Here is a 22,565-nt window from a genome sequence, read left to right as displayed (position 1 = left end):
GTACCACAGGGGCCAGACACCAGTCAGACTGCAATCTTTCAGACCACACATACTGCACGCTACACTATTACTGCTTAGCATATTATGTATGTGTGGTATGTGGGCGATCAATGTTTTATAACACACACACACACACACACACACACACACACACACACACACACACACACACAAATGTGATATATGTAACATGTATTATTGCACTTGGATATATATATTGGTATTTCATAGGGAACCTTGTTATTACTGTTTATTTGTAGACCTATTAATATAGAGAGCTAAAAATCGGAAGGGTCGGAGCACGTAGGAGTTCACTGCGTAGTTGGTTTCAGGATAGGTCTATTACCAGTTCATGGATTCACTCTTTATTCAAATGTGCCTTTCATGGATGGAGGCGTACTCACTCCTCTGCAATATTTAGTCTATACAACAGATGCCAGTATTCCTCCATACTCTGGACTTACGTGGTAGGGAAGAAAACATGCATAGTGCACTACCAGAAATACAGAAATAAAAATGATCAAATAAGAAAATATAACAAATATGAATATTACAAAAAGAATACTTCAAATACCCACAGTGTTTCAGTGAGAGCAATTGCATGCATACTTATTCCACAAACCACTTTGCTGAGGGGAGTTGTTTTGATAATGGGAGGGCAGACGACTAAATTACAAGATTAGGAAATGACTCATACTGTGTTGTCCTTCACAGGGCTGTCAAATTCTACATTGAATGTTCTACAGTATAAACCCTTGCTCAGTGTATTGTCTGTGTAATGTAGTTCTGTCCCACCACCAGTTTCCTATCAAGATGATTTATGCCAGTCAACTCAATGACATCTGATAATAGTTATAATGTAGCAATGTAACATGCAAAACATGTTAACGCATTTCAGGAAAGGGAAAAGCCTAATACATATGGTGAAGGAACATGTTAAACAAAAACAGGATCAAAATGTACAACAGGTCAAGGACAAGACAAATATGAACAGTCTATAAACTTTATCCAATTAAAATGCGTCATTCTTAATCACATGACAGTTGTTAAAACAGACAAGAAAAAACCTCCGCTGCAGAGATAAGCCTCTATAAGCACTGTGTTGGCTTCATTGATTAAGGGCACCTAAACAAACTCAAAACGATTGCAGCGAATTTCGCTATTACCTTTTTGGTAAGTTGATGTAGGCTACATGCGCTATTAGAAGAGCCTTTTAGCGTTTATTAACACGCATTTTAGGATTCATAACCCAGTGAACAGTCGGCGAGATATGAGATGTCTCGTTTTCGGAACAACCAGTGGACGTCCGTGTTCTCTGAACTGTTATAATAAGCTGCAGATCCCGACATCAAGACTTCCAGTTCAACGAAGGTTTCGTTTTCGTGACTTCAAAATAAAAGCGCGAGGTAACACTGGAAAGTGATGGCATCACAATATTGTATCATATGTTTCATGACATAAGGAAATACTACGCAACAGAATGTATACACAATTTCCAAAAAAGTAATTTTGATCATTATTGTTTTTTGATCACATTGTGTACATTACAATATGGCCGCCAATAAAGTGTTTGACTCAGGTTTAAGCCTGGGTTACACAAAGAAACTTGGAAACAATTTTAGTTGCTTGCAATAAAGTTGCACTTTCGTTGCTCAGTGTCACCCCCGAAAATTGCTTGCAATCCACTTGAAACTCACTTGCTACTCATGAAATAGAAATCAATCCTATTTAATGCAACTGATTGTTAGCAATTTCCAGTCGTACAGATAAAAGTCACATGAGTCGTAATCGAACGTCCTGATTTTTTGGGTGAACAACGGTGGACAACTAGCTAGCCCCAAACAGATGCATTTAGTGTTTCCCTCGACATTTAAATTATAAATCCCAGCGAAATAACAGTAACTGTATTCCGTATAACAGTAATGTTGCTGCCCGGGCAGCGCGGATGCATATAGGACGCTATTTGATTATTTATACATCAAATGTTCACTGGGAATACTAAAGAGATGCTTATATTGCCATATTATTAGCTACAGTGGCCTTGTACCTTTTGGTCTTGTCTATTTGAACTTGACAGCAGCAAGAAAATGCATGAAATGAATGAAACAAAACAAAGTTACAAGGCTCATAAGGGCATACACATTGAAAAAGAAAGACACTTATTGTACTGAATTTGCTCTGTCTTTTTCGTATTCTCTCAGTTCTTTGAAGTCTTTCCCTGAATAATGAAGTCCAAATGGATCCCATGCTGTCTTGGTCTACTGTTCCTTGAGGTTTGCTCTGCTTTCCATGATGAGAAAAAGCCCAATTTTGTTCTCATGATGGTCGATGACTTGGGGATAGGGGACTTGGGGTGCTATGGGAACACAACTTTGCGGTAAGCTTCAGTGGTATGCTGCTACTTTTCCTGAAGCTTTACTCTTTTACATGTTTTACATGTACATGTAGGTAGGCCTTATGTTTGTTTTACTAATAGTTAACTTCCATGATATCATGTCGCTGTGCTCACCTTTAATAAAACATGCATAACACCTTCCAAATGATGAGGCCAGATTAGAGAACAGTGGTGGTAATTAGTTTTGTCTGCAGGACCCCCAACATTGACAGGCTGGCTCAGGATGGGGTGAAGTTGACACAGCACATCGCAGCAGCGCCCCTCTGTACACCCAGCAGGGCAGCCTTCCTCACAGGCCGATATCCAATACGATCAGGTGAGTTGAGACACAACAGCTCAATGTGTATCCTGGGGTTTGACACAAAGCTTTGTCAAGTGACACCCTATTTGATCATTTAAAAACAACATAAAACCACCAAACAGTCCAGCGGGGAGGCATCCAAGATGGTGACAGCTACAGTAGTAAATGCACTTTTCATTCCTCATTTTGTCTTTGACAGGTATGGTGGGCCAAAGCAAAGTAGGCGTGTATGTGATCTCTGCAGCATCGGGGGGTCTTTCCAGCCATGAGGTTACCTTTGCCAAGATCGTCAAACAACAAGGCTATGAGACTGCCCTTATAGGTGCGCAAAAGTTATCCTCTTTGAATAGCTACAGCTATGTACATGGGTCTGACGAATGTCTCTAACTGTGGATAATCACACATTTCACAGTGACATTTGATCATAAGCAGCGCAGACAGTACTGACTAACAGTGACAGTGTCTCCTCAGCCACATGCACTGTATTTATGTCCTTCGATTCATTTTTAATTGGAAACAATGTGATAATTTTGTCGCTCTGATGTTCCTTCACGACTCCCTGTAGCTGTATACAGTAACTGCTTTTGATGGCTTAATAGTCTCTCATTATTCAAAGACACTTTTACATATCAGCATCTCAAGGCTGTCCTTGTTTGAAAATGTCTCACAGGCTTCAGTAGCCCAAGCACCCAGTTTATATAGCCATCCTAACATCCCTGCCCCTCCGCTGTAGGAAAATGGCATCTTGGGCTGAACTGTGAGAGGAGTGATGACCACTGCCACCACCCCAAGGCTCATGGCTTCGACCACTTCTACGGCATCCCCATGACCAACCTGCGTGATTGTCAGCCAGGCCACGGCACTGTGTTCACCAATGTTGCTTCACATGTTCCATACAAGACCCTGGGAGTCGGGATGGCTACTGTGGTCTTCCTGCATGTGTGGGGTGCGGTCACAGTGCGGAGGGGGCTGGTGCTGAGTCTGATGATAGTGTCGGGCATGGCAGCAGCCCTTTTTGCTGTGTTCGTGGTCACGTTCCCCAATTTCAACTGTATTCTCATAAGGAACCAGGACATCGTTGAGCAGCCGTATATATTGGAAAGCCTGACTCAAAGAATGACACATGAAGCAGTGGAGTTTTTAGAAAGGTGTTTGTTGAGATACATCTCTTCTTGATCTAGATAATGTTTGCTTTTAGTCAAAAGAGATGCCTTATTGTAAACACTATCTGTGTAGTAGCAGTGTAATGTGTGTAAAGCATGTGACACATTGCCCATGTGTATTAGCATTTTAAAAAGTTGCAGATGCAATAACAATCATTTGTCTACACTGTTGTTCACTTCACCATCACCAATCATCAACATCATGATACACAAACGCTGTAGCCAATCATAATCAGTCATTGATCAAAGAAACTAAACTGAACTTGCCCCATCACCCCCTGTCCCCCCTCCCGAGCCAAGCTGGCTACATCACCCCCTGTCTCCCCTCTCGAGCCAAGCTTGCCCCATCACCCCACCCTAGCCAGGCTTGCCCCATCACCCCCTGTCCCCCCTCTCGGGCCAAGCTTCCCCCATCAACCCCTGTCCCTCTACCTGAGCCAAGCTTGTTCCATCACCCCCTGTCCCCCCACCCTAGCCAGGCTTATCCCATCACCCCCTGTCTCCCCACCCGAGCCAAGCTTCCCATCCTCTCCCTACCCAGACCATGCTTTCCACCACCCCTCCTTAGTTTTCATTAAAGGATATAACAGAACACATACTGTATGACATAAAGTGTAACATGGTGTGACATAACTGGAGGAGAATGTGAATAGGACAGAACACAGACAGGACTGGACGGGGACAAAGAAAAGACAGGACAGAAATGGGACAAGACAAGGTGTTGATCAGTTGGATTATTCCATTTAACCGAATGCCATCTCTGTTCCTCTCAGAATCCATATGGAGGTTTCCCAAGGGCGATTGGTTGAGTGGCAAATGTTGGGTTAGGTGGTGGTGGTCACCTGGGTGCAATGTAGGATAGGAATGATCTCCATATTTCATTATAATCATTTAGTTTGTTATTTAATTTCAAGGTAGCTCTTTCTAGGGAGATCACCTCGGACAATAAAAAGCAGTGAAAAGCGGAGACATTAGATATTTTTTTCCAATTCAGTAAAATTACTTTGTATAGTGTAAGTGCTATAAAAAGAAAATGTGTATTCTCTTTGGAAAGGGAAAGGGCAAGGAGGTTGGCATCCTCTATATAGTGTAGTAAGCACAATGAGGGGATGCTGAAGTGGTGGCATTAAGAGAGTAGGCTCAGACACAAGCCAGCATGAGCATTAATTTATCTTTGGCAAAATGGACACATAAATGATTTAACAAGTCCCATCAGAAACAGTTTTCTATTTGTATAGTGCAGTTTGTGTAGAATTGTGTATTGAATCAGATTTATGTTTGCATTGTACCAGATTCTATGAACATTGGTGAATATTTTTCTATGGTCTATACAGATGTAAAAATTATTGGTCCATTTCTCTAGGGAGGATGGAGTGCCACCGACCTCTGATAGTTTTGAATACATTTTTTAGATAATATTTCTTGACTTTTTATTGTCTATGAGAAATTGGCCTAGCTCTGAAACAGAGTGTAAATGACCTTTTAGTAGCTGCTTTATCTGAAAATGCTTAAAGGTTGACGAGTTTGACAAGTTCTATGTTTGCTGTAATGGTTAAATGGAATTACATTTCCTTTGTCATACAGTTGATAAGCATGGGTAATTTCCTTGTCTTTTGTGGGAAATTGTAATCAAACAGTTTATCTAGCCTAATTAGTAGTACTTTTACATCAGATATTTAATGCCTTGAGGTGACTATGGGAAAGGATATTTCTAAGCTAGTTTAGTCCCATTTGAATTGATTGATGGGTTGATTTTATAGCCTGATATGTTACCAAAGGCATTGATTGTTGAGAGCAGATGATGTATGGAGCAGTCAGGTTCTTGGACAAACATCAGAATATCATCAGCATAGAGACATGTTTTGTGAGCTATATTTGGAGATTTGACTCCTATGATTAAATTATTTTCACGAATGGCAGCTGCCAGTGGTTCAAGAAATATAAAGAGGAGGGAGAAGGCTAGGAAACCATGCCTAGTGCATCCTTGCAGCTTCAAATATCAGGTCAAAGATTATATCTAACAGCGTCCTGCCCATAACTGCCTTGCAAGATGCTGATGGTGACACAACTGAACAGTATCTATATAAATGTGTTGAAATTACATATCTGCCTTTAGTTTTATCATGTACATTTGTTAACCCTTGAAGAAAAAAGAAACAATATATCCACTATTTGTAAACTTTCATAACATTTTTCTTTTCTTTTTTTTTACAGGAATTCAGCAAGACCTTTTCTGCTGTTTTTTTCCTTCATCCAAGTGCACACTGCCCTCTTTGCATCAGCACGCTTCCAAGGGACAAGTCAGCATGGTCTTTATGGTGATGCTGTCCATGAGGTTGACTGGAGTGTAGGTAAGAGCTCATATTCTTTGCCTCTTCTTCTTAATGTCACTTTTAGATTAAATAACTGGATGGGTTTTAACCAGTAGTTTTCACCCATCATGTCCCTATAGACTCTCACAAGTCACAACATGTAAGTCAATTTTCGCACTGTGTTAGATTAGCACAGGAGGCATTCAACCCATAATGGATTGAATTTTCATAATTAGTTCACATTTTCAAACTATTATTTTGCTTGAGGACTGCTTTCTCAGTACTGTAATAATAGATGTGCCGAATGGCATTAACTTTTAGACTGTCTCTCTCTGGATCTAGGCCTCTACTGGATGCTGCCCTCTATGAGCATGTTAGATTTATGACATGTGAAACTGAGCCTAAGGGAGACCCAAGTCTTAATATTCCTTCAACCCACTACTACTGAAGTCTCTAAATAATTCACTGTGTGGCTGTCCTTGCCCCCTGGCAAACTGTTGTAATTGTGAACATCGGATCTCTGAATGCTATTTGAGCCATTCTAATTGAGTGACTATATTATATATATTTTTTTTTATGTTTATAAAACCTCAAAGCCAGATTTCTATTGTCAAAAGGATGTTGTTTCAATGAGACAAATCAGGATAAATACATCAAAAACAATTTTTGTGGCATATTGGGTTGAAATATAATGTTACCCTCATTTCATATGCTTACTATATGTTATAAGTTGTGTCCTATCCTGTCTGTGCCCAGGTCAGATCATGCAGACCTTGGACAGGTTAAAGCTGAGGGAGAATACACTGATTTACCTGACCTCAGACCAGGGAGCGCACCTTGAGGAAATCTCTGTTCGGGGGGAGGTGCATAGGGGCTGGAATGGCATCTACAAAGGTACAGTATGTCAAAGCTTTACAGGATGAGGTCAATAAAATCCTAACCTTGTTGAAACCAGACTTTCCTAGTTCGGAAAGCCTGGGGAAATCCTTTGCAAAAGTAGCTACAAAGGGGTGGAGTGACGCCTCATAAAATGTTAAATGTCAAATACCTTGCTTGGGCAGAGCTCCAAAAAACGGAATTCTGTTTTTCTTTCAGGTTATGTGCCATTTTCTTAAATCTTGCAAACTAGCATAGGCAACAAATCTGCTAAATAGTCCTACCCGGTCGGAAAACACAACACACATAACAACAACCATTCTACTGACATGTGGGGGAGGGTTCTTGGAATGTAACATCCAATGAAATTGTGAGCACATTCTCCAATCGCTCCGTCCAGTTCAATCCAAGCCAGATCTGCTAATCCAAAATTCCATAGACCTCCAAAAGAGGCGGGAGAACAACACAATTTGGTGGCCAAACAGCCATATTATGCTAAAACAGGGTTTTGAATAGTTTTCAAAAGTCAAACAATATTCTTGGCAAACTGTTTTTTGTAGTTGCATTTACAGAGATATATTAAACATACTATACAATTGTATATTCATACATAGAAAACGAGAAGAGTATGGTTTAAAACACATATGCTGTATGCATTATAAATGTGATATGATATCTCTCAAAGTCACTCTATCTGTCTCTAAGCAGCAGGGAAATCCACCAATTGGGAGGGAGGGATCCGTGTCCCAGGAGTCCTCAGTTGGAGTGGAGTGTTACCCAATGGGAAGAACATTGACGAACCCACCAGTAATATGGACATCTTCCCTACTGTGGTGAAACTAGCCGGAGCCAAGGTACCAGAGGACAGGTGAGCCAGCAGCACACAGCCAACCTCACCTGTCAGTCACAACTACAGTGACTTGAATCTAGGTCAGCATGAAAACCAGGTGTGCTTTCTGGGCTTTCAATCACTCCCAACTAGAAACAGCATTCACAATCCATATTATCAGGCCCAAGTGTGAGGAAAATCTTATATAAAATTGTATATATATATTTTATTTTTTTTATTAAAAAATAAAAAGCTTTCAAGAGATATCAGGATAATATAAACCTTTGATCAAAGTTTTTTAAGAGCCTTTGAGGTCTCCTGATGTGAATGATCATTCCTACAGTGTGTTCTGAATCGTGGAGATTCTTTTTATGAGGCTTCTGTGTCTCTTTTTCTTTAGAACGATAGACGGTCATGACCTCATGCCGCTAATGCAAGGGAAAGTGGAGAGATCGAACCACGAGTTTCTCTTCCATTATTGTAATGCCCACCTGAATGCTGTGCGATGGCATCCTCCTAACAGTAAGCTATTGCATACTTATGAAGTAATAGTCCAACTTCATTGCTGCCTGTTGTCAGTTTGTTGTCTGTTGTCAGTTTTAAATATGAAAAACTTCTACAGTACACTACAATATGACAACTGCTAATTACTGTATGGTGATTTGAGTTAATTATTTGTCTTTCAGGTAGTTCAGTATGGAAGGCCTTTTTGTTCACTCCGGATTTCTACCCTGAGAACGAGACGGCCTGCCACCATACGCACATATGTTTCTGTACTGCGGACTACGTCACGTACCACGACCCCCCCTTGCTCTTTGACCTCTCCAGGGACCCTACAGAGACCACGCCCCTGACCCCTGCCACAGAGCCCGCCTTCTACTCTGTCCTGGAGGAGATACATGCTGCGGTGGCCCTCCACACCAGCTCCGTCACTCCTGTTCCAAGCCAGATGTCCCTAGGGAACCTGCTGTGGAAGCCCTGGCTGCAGCCCTGCTGCTCCTCTCTGGCCCAGCTCTGCAGGTGTGAGAGGGATGGCCAGCCCATCACGGCAGCCTCTCCACAGGGTTAGGGACCTAGCTGTGTGACCTGTACAGTAAATGTCACTTGTCGCCTCTACTGGCTCCTTGGGGGACGAGGCCGAGGCTGCCCTGAAGCACTCTGAGATGTATTCAAGTGCTATATTAAATAATGTGATTGACTGATAGATTTACTTATACTGATCTAACCAAGATGTACTGTACATATAGGGCTACAGTAGATTAAAAAGTACAATGATGTTATTAAAATGTCATTTTCAGGCTGTGCGACATTCTGCCAGCAATATTTTTAGTAATTATTGTAATTACATTTTTTGTAATCATCATAATCAATTTAAAAATTAATTTGAAATTGATTATGATGAATATGACTTCTAAATACCTCAATGAGTAGAATATCTCTCTAGTTAGTCTCATGTAATGTCATTAGTGGTCACTATTGTTCTTCTTCATACTTACATTACATATTATTCCAGTTCTTCCACCTGCTTCTCCTCCTACAATTTTTAAGATATTCACACCAATCCTTTAAAACATGCCAAGACATCTAACTTAAGTTGCTTACATTTATACTTTTAAAACTCATTATAGTTTTAAAACTGTACAAACTTGAAAGTGCACATTTTAACATTGAAGTCTATAGAAACTGAAAGATGCCATTTTTGAACCACTGCTGCTCTTGCAACTTTTAAGCTATACACACCAATCCAACATGTAAAATGTGCAGAAAACTCAAAATTATTAAACTTGATAAAAGCTTTCTGAAACCTGTTTAACATTTTCAACTATTTGTGCTATTTGCAACTCCAAAAAAACTCAGTCTGACCATCTTTTATCCATCTGTCCATTCTACTTTCTCACTTTCTTTCTGTGTAAACTGTGAAGACTGACACCACTTACACAAATGAATAGACTGACAGAACTTTCATTCAGATTTGGGGGATGTTAAATAAAAGTGTACCAGCCAGTGATAACTGACAAATTAGAAGTAGGCCTATCTTTAACTATCTTGCTGAAAAATGGTAATAGTTCATAACAGTTCTCTAAAATATGCAATTTACAATTTTCTATGAACTAACAGAATTTGTTAAATGGAGAACAGCATTTAAATTGTATATCTAAAAGACTGTGTAGTGGCTAGATAAATTGTCACACTTTTGTTTGTTAATGGGAAATGATTTGAGCTGGTTGTAAGCAGAACCATGCATGCATACACACACACAGGAGCTGAATCAAAAGGTGTAGCCTACAGATCATGAATGTCACACATAACAACAACTGTCCAAGGCTACAGCAATTATATGACACCTATATGAAAGCACTTCATTTGTAGCCAACTGTGATACATGATATGATGGACAGGGGCGTCAAATACAGACAGTAGGCAACTACAAATATATTATTCTCATCATTGCACATTTTTGATTGATTCATGAAAGCTCTCATTTCAATCATGTGAAATACGGTCAAAGTGAACTCGCAGTGCAAGAGCGGAAAATTATTGACACGAACTGCGGTATTTGCTTTGTGAGCACCCTGTGTCCATATAGCCTGCTGCTGAAATGCACTGAATCAACTAAGAAACATTATATTGCTATGAGTAAATGAATATGCAATTTCGTGGACACACATTTTCCATGTCTGACATCATTTGAATAATTGTCCATGAAGGCATGATTTGTTCTAAATTAAGGTTTATCCAAGGACATCATTTAGTATTTCTCCGACCAGACAATTTTTTGTCCTTTTCCAAATTAAAACAACAACTCATAAGCTACTCTTCACATAATTCATCAGCCGGCAATGTTTGTAAACACACTACAACACACTCTAAGCATATCCATTATGCTCGACGATCCCTCCTGGTGGTTGTTTTGCTGAGGTGAATGATCGTCACACCGTGGCCAACTTCTAAACTCTGGCCTACTGTACGATATGCTGAAATCAGTGAGTGGGGCTTTAATGCATAAGAGACATGGAAAAAGCTACACAATCTCCTCATCACTATGATGGTTTAAATTGGCATTCCTCTACTGTTTTATTTGAGATGAGATGGTGTATGTTTAGCCTTCTCTATTTTGAGTCTCCTGACACTGGTTGAATGTCTTGGCTACCTATTGTTTGGATGGGCTCCTTTGGAGAAGCTTTTACATGGTTTATTTAGTTATTAGCATGTTCTTGATATGTTGAGGCCATATAGAAGCGATCCTATTCAATTCCTTTGGTGTTTAGAGGTAACTTGAATATTGCTTTGTTTTACACAAAGTGTCATACCTGAAGACCTGGCTGGTTTAAGATGTAGAGCTGCCATGACTAATGTTGACAGTGTAGTCCCTGCCTTACAGACCATCCCCTGTAGCCAGCACCTCCAGACTCTTAGAATCCTCCGGATTCTTCTGTGACATCTCGCATTATTTCAATCTCTCTCCAACAGTCTATTTGTCACAGATTATGATTATCTCAGGGTTAATAAACGCTGTCCCCTGTTTGGTAATTAATATGATGGATGCTGATTTATTTTTGATTGTGCCTTCACACCCACTCTGCATAGCATTTTTATGATATAGGGCAGTAATTACCATGTGCCAATTTGCAACTGTTCCAACACTTCATTGCCTTTCAGACAGTTTTTTTTTTCCTTTATGTACAGTAATCAAATCTATCAAAGCTTGCACAGTTTGCAATGTTTTAACCTATTAACTAAGGTCTGATGTGTACAGCACTACTGCTGCTACCAATATCATTCACCACCACTATTACTATTTGTACTGCCATTTTCACCACTGCTGTTTTGACGACAACAACTATCACCACTCTTATTAGGGTTAGGGTTAGTAATGATTATGACTGATAATAATTTTTCTTTTATTCTATGGCACCGTAATCTTGATGGCTGATCAGTGTTGGATCTGCGACTAAATTGGCAGTGATACAGTATAAGCCAGCTGTTTATCTTGTCCCTGACCCAGTGTTGACCGCTGGTCCATCTCAAACAGCCTGATCTTGGACACCAGAGATCATCCCAGGCTTGCCAATGCACATGTGTGCCTCAGAGATATACAGCCTCTACTGCAGGGCTGTGTGTCCCAGTTCAAGGTTTAGACAGGGACAGGTGGATGTTTTTTTCCTGCATATTTTCCTGACTGCATATTTTTGTGAAAAAAGTGCACCTACAGTAGGGTGGAAACAGCAATGTCTGGTAAGAAATGTTAATATCATATTAGATAACACTTTGCCTTAAGTTGACCCCATACCCCATACTGTAATAACACTGTATTAGCTTTTTTCATTAATTATTCAATTCACTGTATTAGCTTTTTTCATTCATTATTCAATTCACTGTATTAGCTTTTTTTATTGATTATTTAGATTTACTGTATTAGACTAAATTACCTTAAACCATTGCATAAAATCTACATTAACAGAATTACTACACTCTTGATACAATGACTTTATACGTTTCCTCAGAATATGTGGCCATGCTTGTACTTGCTCTATGTGATTCTGTGTACAGTGAACAGGGGGCTGTGCACATTTGTAACTGTTTGCAGGTGTGTGTTTTCTATATAGAGACATACTGAAGTCAGCAAGAGGATGATTGCAAGTACAAATGAGTCCCTTAGTGGGGAAGTTTCCGGAGAATAGATCCTCTGGTGCCTGGTATTATTTAGACATAGTTTTCCTCAGAGAGAAACGTAAACAATGTAAAACCACAAGCCAGGGAATCTCTGCCCCCAGGTGTAAACAGTGAATGAGGAGTGGGCTAATATGAGCCTCATTATTAGGAACAGCAGGGAGGCTAACAATAACAGAAGGAAAAACCCTATGTGCTTTCTTGTGAATGGCAAATCCTGTTTACATAAGAAAAGAGATAACACATTGTAATGTGGTTTTACGACACTGCAATGTGTGGCGTGACAGAATTAGAACATGTAAAGCACTCCACACTCAAACATTGTGTATGCTGCCATTGTTCATACACATTGTTCATGTAAACTGTGCATGCTCAATATGATAAAACAGTTAAAACTGGCCATATAATTCAATCAGTTTCGTTTAATAATTGTCCAGTTATTATATTATAGTTTGATGCTTGACCAGTGGTGCGATTTACAATCCTTTCAGGTGTCTTACCAGTCGATGCCAGCTCCTGCTGAGCATCTCAAAGAGTCATAATGTAAGTGAGAGTGCAGACGTCGTCACACAGGAAGCACGTTGAAATGGTAGGGAGCCTACATTTTTCAAATGGTTTGTACAGAGAAATTCAAAACTTCTTAGAAAATCTTAGACTAGGTAGTAGTTTGTGTGCAAAAAAGGAGAAGCTAGCTTTAATGTGCATACAGCTTTTTGCTTGCAGGCTGAGGAGTGTGTACTTAACACAATGTTAGACCTGATTTACCTCAACTAAATAGTAAAGTGTTTTTGTAAAATTATTCTCAATCAAAAATCAAATCAAAGTTTATTTATCATATGCACAAGATACAGCTGTAAACATTACAATGAAATGCTTATTACAAGACAGATTCCTCCTCAGTGCAATGAAATACAAGGATAGGAATACATATAAAGAAGAGCAATAACAATGCACTACAGTAAATACAATCAATATTTATAAGAGTCAAACAATGTAGTGTAGCCTTGGGATGGTGAAATATATACAGATAAATAGTATAAATATAGCAGCAATGATGAAAGTGGGTGTTTGTGTGTGTGTGTGTGTGTGTGTGTGTGTGTGTGTGTGTGTGTGTATGTACAAGTGATGTGCAGGGCTGTGCAAATTGTCTCTAGTGCAGGTGAGCAGCTAGGAGTATCAGTTCAAAACGTCTTATAGCTTGGAGGTAGTAGCTGTCTTGGAACCTGTTGGTTCGAGTCTAGATGCTCCAGTCCCGTTAGCCAGACGGTAGCAGAGAGAACAGGGTGTGGCTAGGGTAGCTGCGGTCTTGGATGATCTTCCGGGCCCTCCTCAGATACTTCCTGAAGTAGATGTCCTGTATGGCTGGTAGCTCGCTCCCTGTGATGTTCTGTGCTATTTTCACCACCCTCTGTAGAGCCCTGCGGTTGTGGGCGCTGCAGCTGCTTAACAGGCAGTGATGCAGCCAGACAGGATGCTCTCTGAGGCACACAGCCCTGTGCCCCCCCCCCAGTGTGGAGGAGGTGTTGCTGCCTATCCTCACCCCCCCTCAGCCCATCAAGATGTCCAGGATCCAATTGCATAGGCAGGTGTTTTGTAGTCAATGACCAGCATTCTCACATCGGTGTCCGTCTTGTCCAGGTGAGATAAAGCAGTGTGCAGTGCAATGGCGATTGCGTCGTTTGTGGATCTGTTTGGCAGTATGCAAACTGGAACGAGTCCAGTGTGTCAGGTAATGTGGAGTTGATGTGGGCCTTGACCAGCCTCTCAAAGATGACAAATGTGAGTGCTACAGGGTGATAGTCATTTTGGCAAGTTACCTTGGATTTTTTGGGAACAGGAACAATGGTGGTCACCTTGAAAAAGGTGGGGATTACAGACTGGGACAGGGAGAGGTCTGATATGTCCGTAAAGATGGCTGCCAGCTGGTCAGTGCATGCCCTGAGGACGCGGCCTGGAATGCCGTCTGCTTTGTGAGTATTCACGCTCTTAAAATTCTTACTGAATTCAGCCACAGAGATCGAAAGCACACAGACTGCTACTCAGGCACAATGGGAGAGTAATTATGAAATGTCAGTTCACAGTCACGTTGCTGGAAGTTCACGTTGCCCTCTAAATGATCTGTAGGAGAAAAAAAAGGCAGAAAATGCTCTTTAAAGCGGAAGAGTATTTGAGCAGCCATAGGTGTAGGGCTGAAGATGGTGAAACAGGAACATTTTGCTTTGGTTCTTTTCAGGCACTATCGGATCACAGATTTCCGTGAAGCAGTATCCTCAGAAGATCCGGAGCTGTCCCAGGGGAAGTGTAGTGCTTGTTTGTGAGTTCAACCACCAGAAAGATGATCCGAACACAGGGCACGTCTCCTGGCACTGAAGGAAGTCAAATGGTTCCTCTGGAGGGGAGAAGCGTGTGCAGAGTTCAAACATCCATTTCTATGGTAACACTTCAAAGGGCTACTCCATCCTTGCCCTGGAGGACCTCCAGCTAAATGACGACGCTCTGTACTTCTGTGAAGTGCGAGTGATTTTCCCACCACCAGTACCAGCTCAGGGAAATTGGAAAATGGAAACACTGCTGGAAATGATGGAGAGGCGTGTTCACACAAGACTGATTTCCATCAAGTCTATTTACTTTTTTCAAGAAAATGTGCATGTACAGTCATAGGTCCATATTGCAATGTCTCCTCAGATCATATTAGTTGTTTTATAGGCTATAATAGCACTGCAAATGACAGATTTGAGAATATGATTCAGATATGATTCAAAATTGAATTACAATGTTGAATGACTTTTTTGTTGCTTACCTTGAGGTGGTCATCAAACCCGCCAGGACGACAGAATGTACTGTCAACTGGAACATTGGTGCTGCTGCCTCTTTGTCTGTGAGCTGCAGCATGCCTCTATTTGTATCAGTGCTTATGACAGTGAGTACAATACCACCTTGAAATATCTTGGTTAATATATACAGTAGCCTGCACTATCCTTCTTGTTTATTGGTATACCTGCTAATTTACTATAAGTGATCATCCCAAAAAGCTGCAAAAATCTACACAGTGAGTAATGGAACACAATGGTTAGGACTGTCTTACATGGATACAGCTGTGCCAGCGTACAAGTAGGACCTGGTTAAGTCTCATTAAATATGCCTATCCATACCCAGGTTAAGAAATGCAACAGGAGTGAAGAGGAGAGGGGTATTCATGCAGCAGCAGCCCCTCAGGACTGAAGATATGGACATGGTGAGAAGGCAAATGAAATAACTCACTCTCCCAACACATGAAAAATACAAATAAATATGTAAAGTAGGCTACATAATGTACTTCAAACCTTCAATATAACATTAAGAGGGTACAGAAATAAAGAGGTGTTACATATCAAATAATATACTGCACTGTTGTTTATTTTCTAAAAAATCAATCAAACATAAAATGTTTAAACCAGTAAAACTATTAAAACTGGTGCTCAAAGTGTTCTTTCCTTTACTTTGACCATAACATTATTCTTCGTGGCACAACATTTCTTCTTTATTTCATGGTTTCTGTAAAAACTCTATTGTTCTCCCATTCATTAAAATGACTCAATTGAAAACCTAGTGGGTCCAGTCCTCTTTCTTCAAAAATGTCACAGCATCGTTATAACCTTCTTGACAGAACTCTTTCATCCTGTTTTCTGATGGAGGGAATAATGCCTGGTTTAGTCTTGTGATGTTTTCCTTGGAAAACTGAGAGAGAAGAACAGCACAACAAAGTAAAGAAAAAACGTATGTTTCATGTAAGAAATCAAACTTGTGAGGTAAACAGAAAATGCCCTCTAAAGTGCAAAATGTAAAAAAAAACTAAGAAGGTTGAGAAAGGTGTCTATCCTTGTCAAAAGTTACGTTTTAAGTTATGGCTCACCAAAAGCTGCAAAAGACAGTAAATTAAAAATGAGCACCACCACCTATAACTTCACCTATAAACAAGCAAGGTTTTCCAGAACACAGCTTTGATACCTGCTGTATTGTTGGTCTACTGTACTTCAAACAACATGTACAGTACTCCCCACTGGTCAGGTTGCGTACAATCGTCCAATATAATCAATTGTGCTGCTCACCATTATGTTCATGTTAGGCAATTTAAGATGGAAATTTGTGCGCCCTCTGTGGCGCGGGCAGACGTCTTGGGGCCCGGCAAAGGGGGAGACAGTAATGGTGCGTCCCACAGGCAGAATGGGGAGACTGTCAGTGAACCCCCCATCAATCCATTTCTGTCAAAAGGATTTGTGTCAGTAAGGCTTTCATAGATAATATCCAGACGAAGTCAATGTACAGTGGCTTTCACAGCTTTTCAATTAGACTCAGTAAAACCAATTACCTGTCCTTGGAATTCCACTGGCTTGATTCCAGCATAAACAGGCACAAAACTACTGGCCAAGAGTGCCTTTAAAAATGTCACAAGATGAAAGGAAATAAAAATCAGACCTTGATCCTCATCATCATCAAATAAAGCAGTACACTCTTTCATATCACTTGCATATCTGACACAATGTTCTGTATGTTAGATTGTAAAGATACGTACGATTCTTTGACGCAGAATTGACTAAACACAGACATAATAAAACCATGCAGTAGATCAGGGGAAAACAATGGCATAGCCCTCATAAACATTTACGACAGCATTTTGTAATAAAGCCAAGGTTTATAGTGAAATACTGTAATCTGCTCTGGCTTGTGAGCAGTGTACCTTTATGAGTTCCTCCCTCGAGGCAAAACTAGATACAATGCAGTTCTTGCCAGTTTTTGAGTGTGTTATTGAAACATGGAGGTGATCACATGCTATGCTGTGGGCATTGCTGGGCAGAATCTCCTCTATTCCTTCCCTGGAGAGACAAAGGGACAGATGGTCATTTGTCATGTTTTAATAATTAACAACCCTGTATGGCTCCATAAAATGATTTAGTCCAGGCAACATGTGTTGGGTCTGCACTGAAGTAACTAAGACACAAACACAGACATTGTTCAGTTCCACAGGAATACAAATGAAAGCAAACCATCTATAACATTATTTATTTTTACTTGCATGCTGGAAGAGACTACCTTAGCGTGAGCATGAAATCATATCCTGGAGTCAGCGCTCCAAACCTCTGTTTTCTGAGGTCCTTGGCAAATCTGTAGGTAAAGTCTTTGCAAATCTATTGGGGAAACAAGACAAAAATTATCATCAACAACAAATCCAAATCAATACTAGACTTTCAATACATAGGGGTCTATTCTAATTTCCTCACCCTACGTGCGTGGATCTGTGCTTCATGCGCAAATTGTGCGTGCAGGGCTCCAGCGCGTATTCTAATGTCAGCCCAGTACGCGTCATTGTGCCAACTGTGTATTTGGGGTGGAGAAACTTACATTTGAGGGATGTGTCTCATGAATATCATAGATACGCGCATTCTCATCTGATATTTTACACACAAAATCCCCATGTTTCCTGCACGCTGGAGAGGCTGCATTAAGTCCAGCAACACTATTGGCAAGGTTCGAAATTACATATTTTGCTATCAGTATTTTTATAGATGACGGTTGGTTTAACAGTAGGCTAATCAGGTAATGTAATATTGCTCATGTCATGGCCATTTGTTGAAGTGACACTGGAAATAATTGAAAAACATACATGTAGCAGCATTGAAATAGCAAATAGCACTACCACCCTTATCTGTGGTAGACAGCAGCGGACTGGCTATCTGGAGCACCGGGAGAATTCCCAGTGGGCCGGTAGATCTGTGGGCCGTGGGATGGGCTGGTCGATCTGTGGGCTGTGGGGCCAGTGAGAGACGCGATCTGTGGGCTTCGCGCAATACCATATCAATGCCATATTTAGGACAGATAGAGAAGGGAGAGGGGGAGGTGTGACTATTTCTGCTATTGATTTCTGTATTTAACTGTCTTGTATTTTGTATGTGTTTTATAATTGTATAGATATTGTGGACAGGGTGCACCTGCAAAAGAGGCATTGGTCTCAGTGTGTTTCCCCCTGTATAAGTAAAGGTTCAATAAAATAAAATAAATACATCTCTGGTACCAGTCTACTCGGCAACACTAGTCGAATTTAGTCTAATCTTGATTGAGTCAGTTGCTATTAAATAGCTTAAATGTATATCATTTTAAATGTATTGTCATTATTGCTTACAGATTAGAAACAATGGCCGTGCTGATGGAGGGAATCCAGTCCACCTTTTCAAAATGGCAATACCTAATCTTGCACTCTCTATGCATAAGTACATAAATGGCAGAGAGCAAGGAAATCTCAACACACCCCATGTAGAGTAGTAACTGTAACCAGCATTGTGTAACAGTGCATAAGCACACACACATAATATGCAACAATTTAAACTACAATACCATTGTTAAATTAGTCTCCAATATCTTATTGGTTTTCCCATTTTTTTCAGTGTCACTGATCTTGTCTGTTGCAAAATAAATCCACCAGTGGGATAATAAAACAAAAACAAGCACACCCATTTCAATGAGTTCTAGTATACCCATTTCAATAAGGCAGGTCCACTGTACCTCAGACAATCAACATTACCTCTAGTTTGTCTGGAGCCGTGACCAGCATCGCCGCCACCAGCGCCCCAGCAGAGGCTCCTGCACTCGCCCTGAGAGAGCCCAACAACTTATCTCCGTGTCGCAGTATGGCTCCAACAGCGCCCAGCTGGTATATGCCCATGAATCCACATGCAGCAAACGACAAGTTCAGCACTGCCATCTCTCCCCTCTATAAAGATAAACACCATGATTGGCCTCAAACAGTGAGGTTTATTAATCAACATAATATAGGCTATCAAGTAAATATTGTGCAAAGCATAAGCCTACTAATCAATTCCATCTATAGACGTGTTTATATGGCTTATAATAGGCATTGTCCTTTACAACAGGCGATTTTAGTTATCCAAATAATGTAGCTAGCCTTTAAAGGTAGACTGGGATATGATGTCACACCCAAAACAGAGCAACTTTCATCAAAGATATTACAGTGAACAAGAGTGTACGAGAGCGTCCTCTCCTTTCACTGCCCTCCGACATAAGATGGCAGAGCCCATGCGCCAATCGCATTCAACTCTACAGTGTAAATTCTCTCAATTTTTTAAAGTATCTGGCAGTGTCGCCCTGCATCACATCCCAGAGTTTCCATTTAACACGACAGTGTGCAGTAGAACAGAAGGCTATGCCGTCCAAATATCACCGAATTTTAAATTGCCAAATAAGTCTTCTTAATATCTTCTATCACTAGCCACGACTGACAAGTTGTTGATTTCATCTCATGATGTTTGTTCATACCAGCATCCCTCAGTTCTATCAAGCCTTGATTGGCATTTCACTGTAATTGTGTCAACAGTGAAAACATCATTGGGCCCCCTCCACCAGTAGGATTAGTACAATTATAAGCACAAAAAGACGGCATTTTGACACACAACTGATCAACTGAACTACTGAAAGAAATTGACGCACAAATTCTCAAAGCTTTCTACACGCATTTTTTGGGAGGGACGACGAATGTGGTAGACCAATAACAAATTTTGTAGCAATTACAGTAAATTAATAATAATGATACAGATGATATGTAGTTATAAATATTTCGGCACTATTATATTAGTTGGACACAGTTAATTATTACAACTTCGTGTAGCCTAATCATCAGTCATCATTTATTAATTTGAACTAATTTAGTTGGCAAAATCATAATAATAATTTCAATTTAACTTCACCATCATCTTAAGCATCCAAGTAATGGATTGCCATCAAATGATGCCCTTTGCAAATTCATAATTTATATCACATATAATAACATCTCAACATTTTCAACATCAGTGTCTAGTGAACTATTTATTATGCATAATAGTCATCATTAAAATCAATTAATCATCATTATTAGGCTCCATCATTAGTGTCATCTTGCATTCATGATCGTGCAGTATAGCTACATGTTACAACTATTATTGAGAATATACAAAATAATAATGAATGTGATTTTATGTACTTCAGTGTTAGTGTTCAATTGTTGCGGTACTTCTAGCATGATTCCATATGACGTCAGTGCTTTATAGAAGTAAGAGAAGTGCTTCTATTGTCCGATCTGGGCTATACAAACATTTACGATGGCCAAGGAGTGAACCTTTTTAGTAATTGTAGAACATCAAAGTCATTTGACCGGGAACAACACCGACTCTACCATTGGAATTACATTGGTAATTGTCTTTTTGGTTATAACAAGTGAGAACTACAACGGTACCACGAGTGGCCACTAGGTGTTGCGGCGTGCGAGATTACTGCGCTGACGGATACTTCACCGTAGCCAGACGTCATCGTTATGACCGCTAGCAAAAGACAGTCAGCGCGGTAGCTCACGACTCCATTTACCTAATCTGCAAGCTTAGTAACACTTGGGTTTACTAAACGAACATATTTACAGTTCGTTAGCAACCGCTCAGATGTACTTTTGCTAGCCATCACAACGGTGACGTCTGTCTCCAAACATGAGGAATGTCTCCAGTTGTGTTTACATTGTGCAGTTTGTGACGTACGGACTTTTCTAGACAGACCAAATACAAGGGGAAGGGGAACATTACATGACGAAGCTTCCCTACCGGTTACGACCTCATTACTGTTTTAAACCAAATGGTAACCAGTGCCTCATCTGAAGGAAGTTACAGATTTAGGTATATTTATGGATGTCATAACAAACCTTCTTATTCAAACAGCGTCAGCGAGGAAGGGTACAGGAAACGTGTATACTCAGCTGTTCTTCCGGTATTGCTATTGACTTTCAGAATAAAAGCCGTCGCGAAATATTTTACAATATTTTGACGGCAGTGCTTCACACAAGAGTGAGACGCCTTTCCAGTCCTAATTTGCACTCGAATAACAGCTGCCTATTTATTTTTTACACATGTGTAATTACATTGATGTGTCTCCAAACCCTGTAATGAACAGTTGTATTAATGCCATATTCAGTCATTTTGAATTTAATAAATGAAGCCATGCATTGTTGCCCCAGATAGATCTGGTCTGTGTGGTTTCATTCTGGTGTCCTGACTATTGCAGCTTGATTACTCAACATGGTCAGCATGCCTGACAGGGTCCTGGAGAACACATGGACCTGATTATGCAGGTGCCAGGTGTGCCAATGCGAGTGATGCTCCAGTAAGTAAGGTAATAAGGACTCTGGGCCTGAATTATAATTAAGCAACAATGCCAAAGAAGCTGTGATTTATCGTCAATATTGTCACGGGTAGGGGGAGTTGTTATATATGATGTGCAGTGCAGTCCCTACCAAGTGACAATATTGACGATAAATCACGGCTTGGGAGGGCATTATTACTTTTATACAACAGTTAAACATATATGAAAATTTGAAAAAGAAACCAATGATTTAAGTATTTATTTTTAAACAGATTGTGGTGGTTTCTGCCTTGTACTGAGAAAAAAGTTCCCCAAAAAGACAAATGTTGTCATGGGAATGTGATAAACAAATTTACTACGGCATATGAATGACATTATCGTTACATAAATCAAGGCTTCAAACGCCTCTCGGCCAATCACAATGCTTAATTTAATCAACCCATTGTATAACAGCACATAGGCTACATCAAGAAGACAACTGTGAGTCATGATTACAGAACCTGATTTGGGATATCCCCAATAAATTGCATCTTCTCTTGTCTCAAGATTAGAATATTTGAATTCCTTTTCAATTCAGCTTGAGAATCATAGATCCACATCCTAATATGTACAGCAGTATTTTCAACTACTGTAATTAATTCTAATAGAGATCCCAGTTTTTCCCCAAAGGATCTAGACAGCCTTATCATGTAGTGTCTCAAATAATAAACTAGTGTGTATGCTTATATTATTAGATAGCCTCTGCCTCTTGCCTTAAGCATTGTCCCCAGAGTGCCATTCTTCCTTTGCAACCACTTCAGTCAGCACTTATTTCCCAAGGACCCAGAACAATAGGAATCCTCCAGTCTTACACTCCTTACCGGCGTGT

The 22,565-nt window shown here is 40.2% G+C and overlaps 2 protein-coding genes across 4 annotated transcripts; one reads left to right on the top strand and one right to left on the bottom strand.

The window, feature by feature from the left end:
• The first annotated feature begins 934 nt into the window (after window positions 1-934).
• On the top strand, window positions 935-9,869 carry sts (steroid sulfatase (microsomal), isozyme S). 3 transcript variants are annotated; one of them, XM_083685278.1, is made up of 10 exons: window positions 935-1,173; window positions 2,202-2,377; window positions 2,590-2,711; window positions 2,896-3,018; window positions 3,430-3,844; window positions 6,074-6,210; window positions 6,928-7,065; window positions 7,756-7,915; window positions 8,277-8,398; window positions 8,563-9,869. In XM_083685278.1, the coding sequence occupies exons 2-10, from the start codon at window positions 2,226-2,228 to the stop codon at window positions 8,943-8,945; spliced, it is 1,752 nt and encodes a 583-aa protein (XP_083541404.1). In that variant the 5' UTR covers window positions 935-1,173; window positions 2,202-2,225; the 3' UTR covers window positions 8,946-9,869. The 3 variants fall into 3 exon arrangements, with proteins under 3 accessions (XP_083541404.1, XP_083541403.1, XP_083541405.1); XM_083685277.1 differs by having other exon boundaries at window positions 935-1,406; XM_083685279.1 differs by lacking the exon at window positions 935-1,173 and having other exon boundaries at window positions 2,268-2,390.
• A 6,056-nt stretch (window positions 9,870-15,925) lies between these two features.
• Window positions 15,926-21,317, bottom strand: pnpla4 (patatin-like phospholipase domain containing 4). The gene is made up of 7 exons (XM_083684428.1): window positions 21,261-21,317; window positions 19,104-19,292; window positions 17,618-17,712; window positions 17,265-17,400; window positions 16,896-16,961; window positions 16,636-16,788; window positions 15,926-16,264 (listed from the first exon to the last, which is right to left on the bottom strand). The coding sequence occupies exons 2-7, from the start codon at window positions 19,281-19,283 to the stop codon at window positions 16,133-16,135; spliced, it is 762 nt and encodes a 253-aa protein (XP_083540554.1). The 5' UTR covers window positions 19,284-19,292; window positions 21,261-21,317; the 3' UTR covers window positions 15,926-16,132.
• Between the last annotated feature and the right edge of the window lie 1,248 nt (window positions 21,318-22,565).

This window comes from Argentina silus (assembly GCF_951799395.1).
Source record: "Argentina silus genome assembly, chromosome: 14".
NCBI classification, from domain to species: Eukaryota; Metazoa; Chordata; class Actinopteri; order Argentiniformes; family Argentinidae; genus Argentina; species Argentina silus.
The sequence above is the reverse complement of the archived record's forward strand: the minus strand, read 5'-3'. Positions and strand labels throughout refer to the sequence as shown.

What these genes read in the sequence shown, in the direction of transcription:
- sts (XM_083685278.1), top strand. Translation starts at nt 2,226, where the DNA reads ATGAAGTCCAAATGGATCCCATGCTGTCTTGGTCTACTGTTCCTTGAG. An exon ending in CCGATATCCAATACGATCAG is followed by an intron (nt 2,712 to 2,895) that starts GTGAGTTGAGAC and finishes TGTCTTTGACAG; the next exon opens with GTATGGTGGGCCAAAGCAAA. An exon ending in GCGATGGCATCCTCCTAACA is followed by an intron (nt 8,399 to 8,562) that starts GTAAGCTATTGC and finishes TTTGTCTTTCAG; the next exon opens with GTAGTTCAGTATGGAAGGCC.
- pnpla4 (XM_083684428.1), bottom strand. Translation starts at nt 19,283, where the DNA reads ATGGCAGTGCTGAACTTGTCGTTTGCTGCATGTGGATTCATGGGCATA. An exon ending in CGGCTCCAGACAAACTAGAG is followed by an intron (nt 17,713 to 19,103) that starts GTAATGTTGATT and finishes TTTCCCCAATAG; the next exon opens with ATTTGCAAAGACTTTACCTA. An exon ending in TGCCTAACATGAACATAATG is followed by an intron (nt 16,265 to 16,635) that starts GTGAGCAGCACA and finishes CTTCTCTCTCAG; the next exon opens with TTTTCCAAGGAAAACATCAC.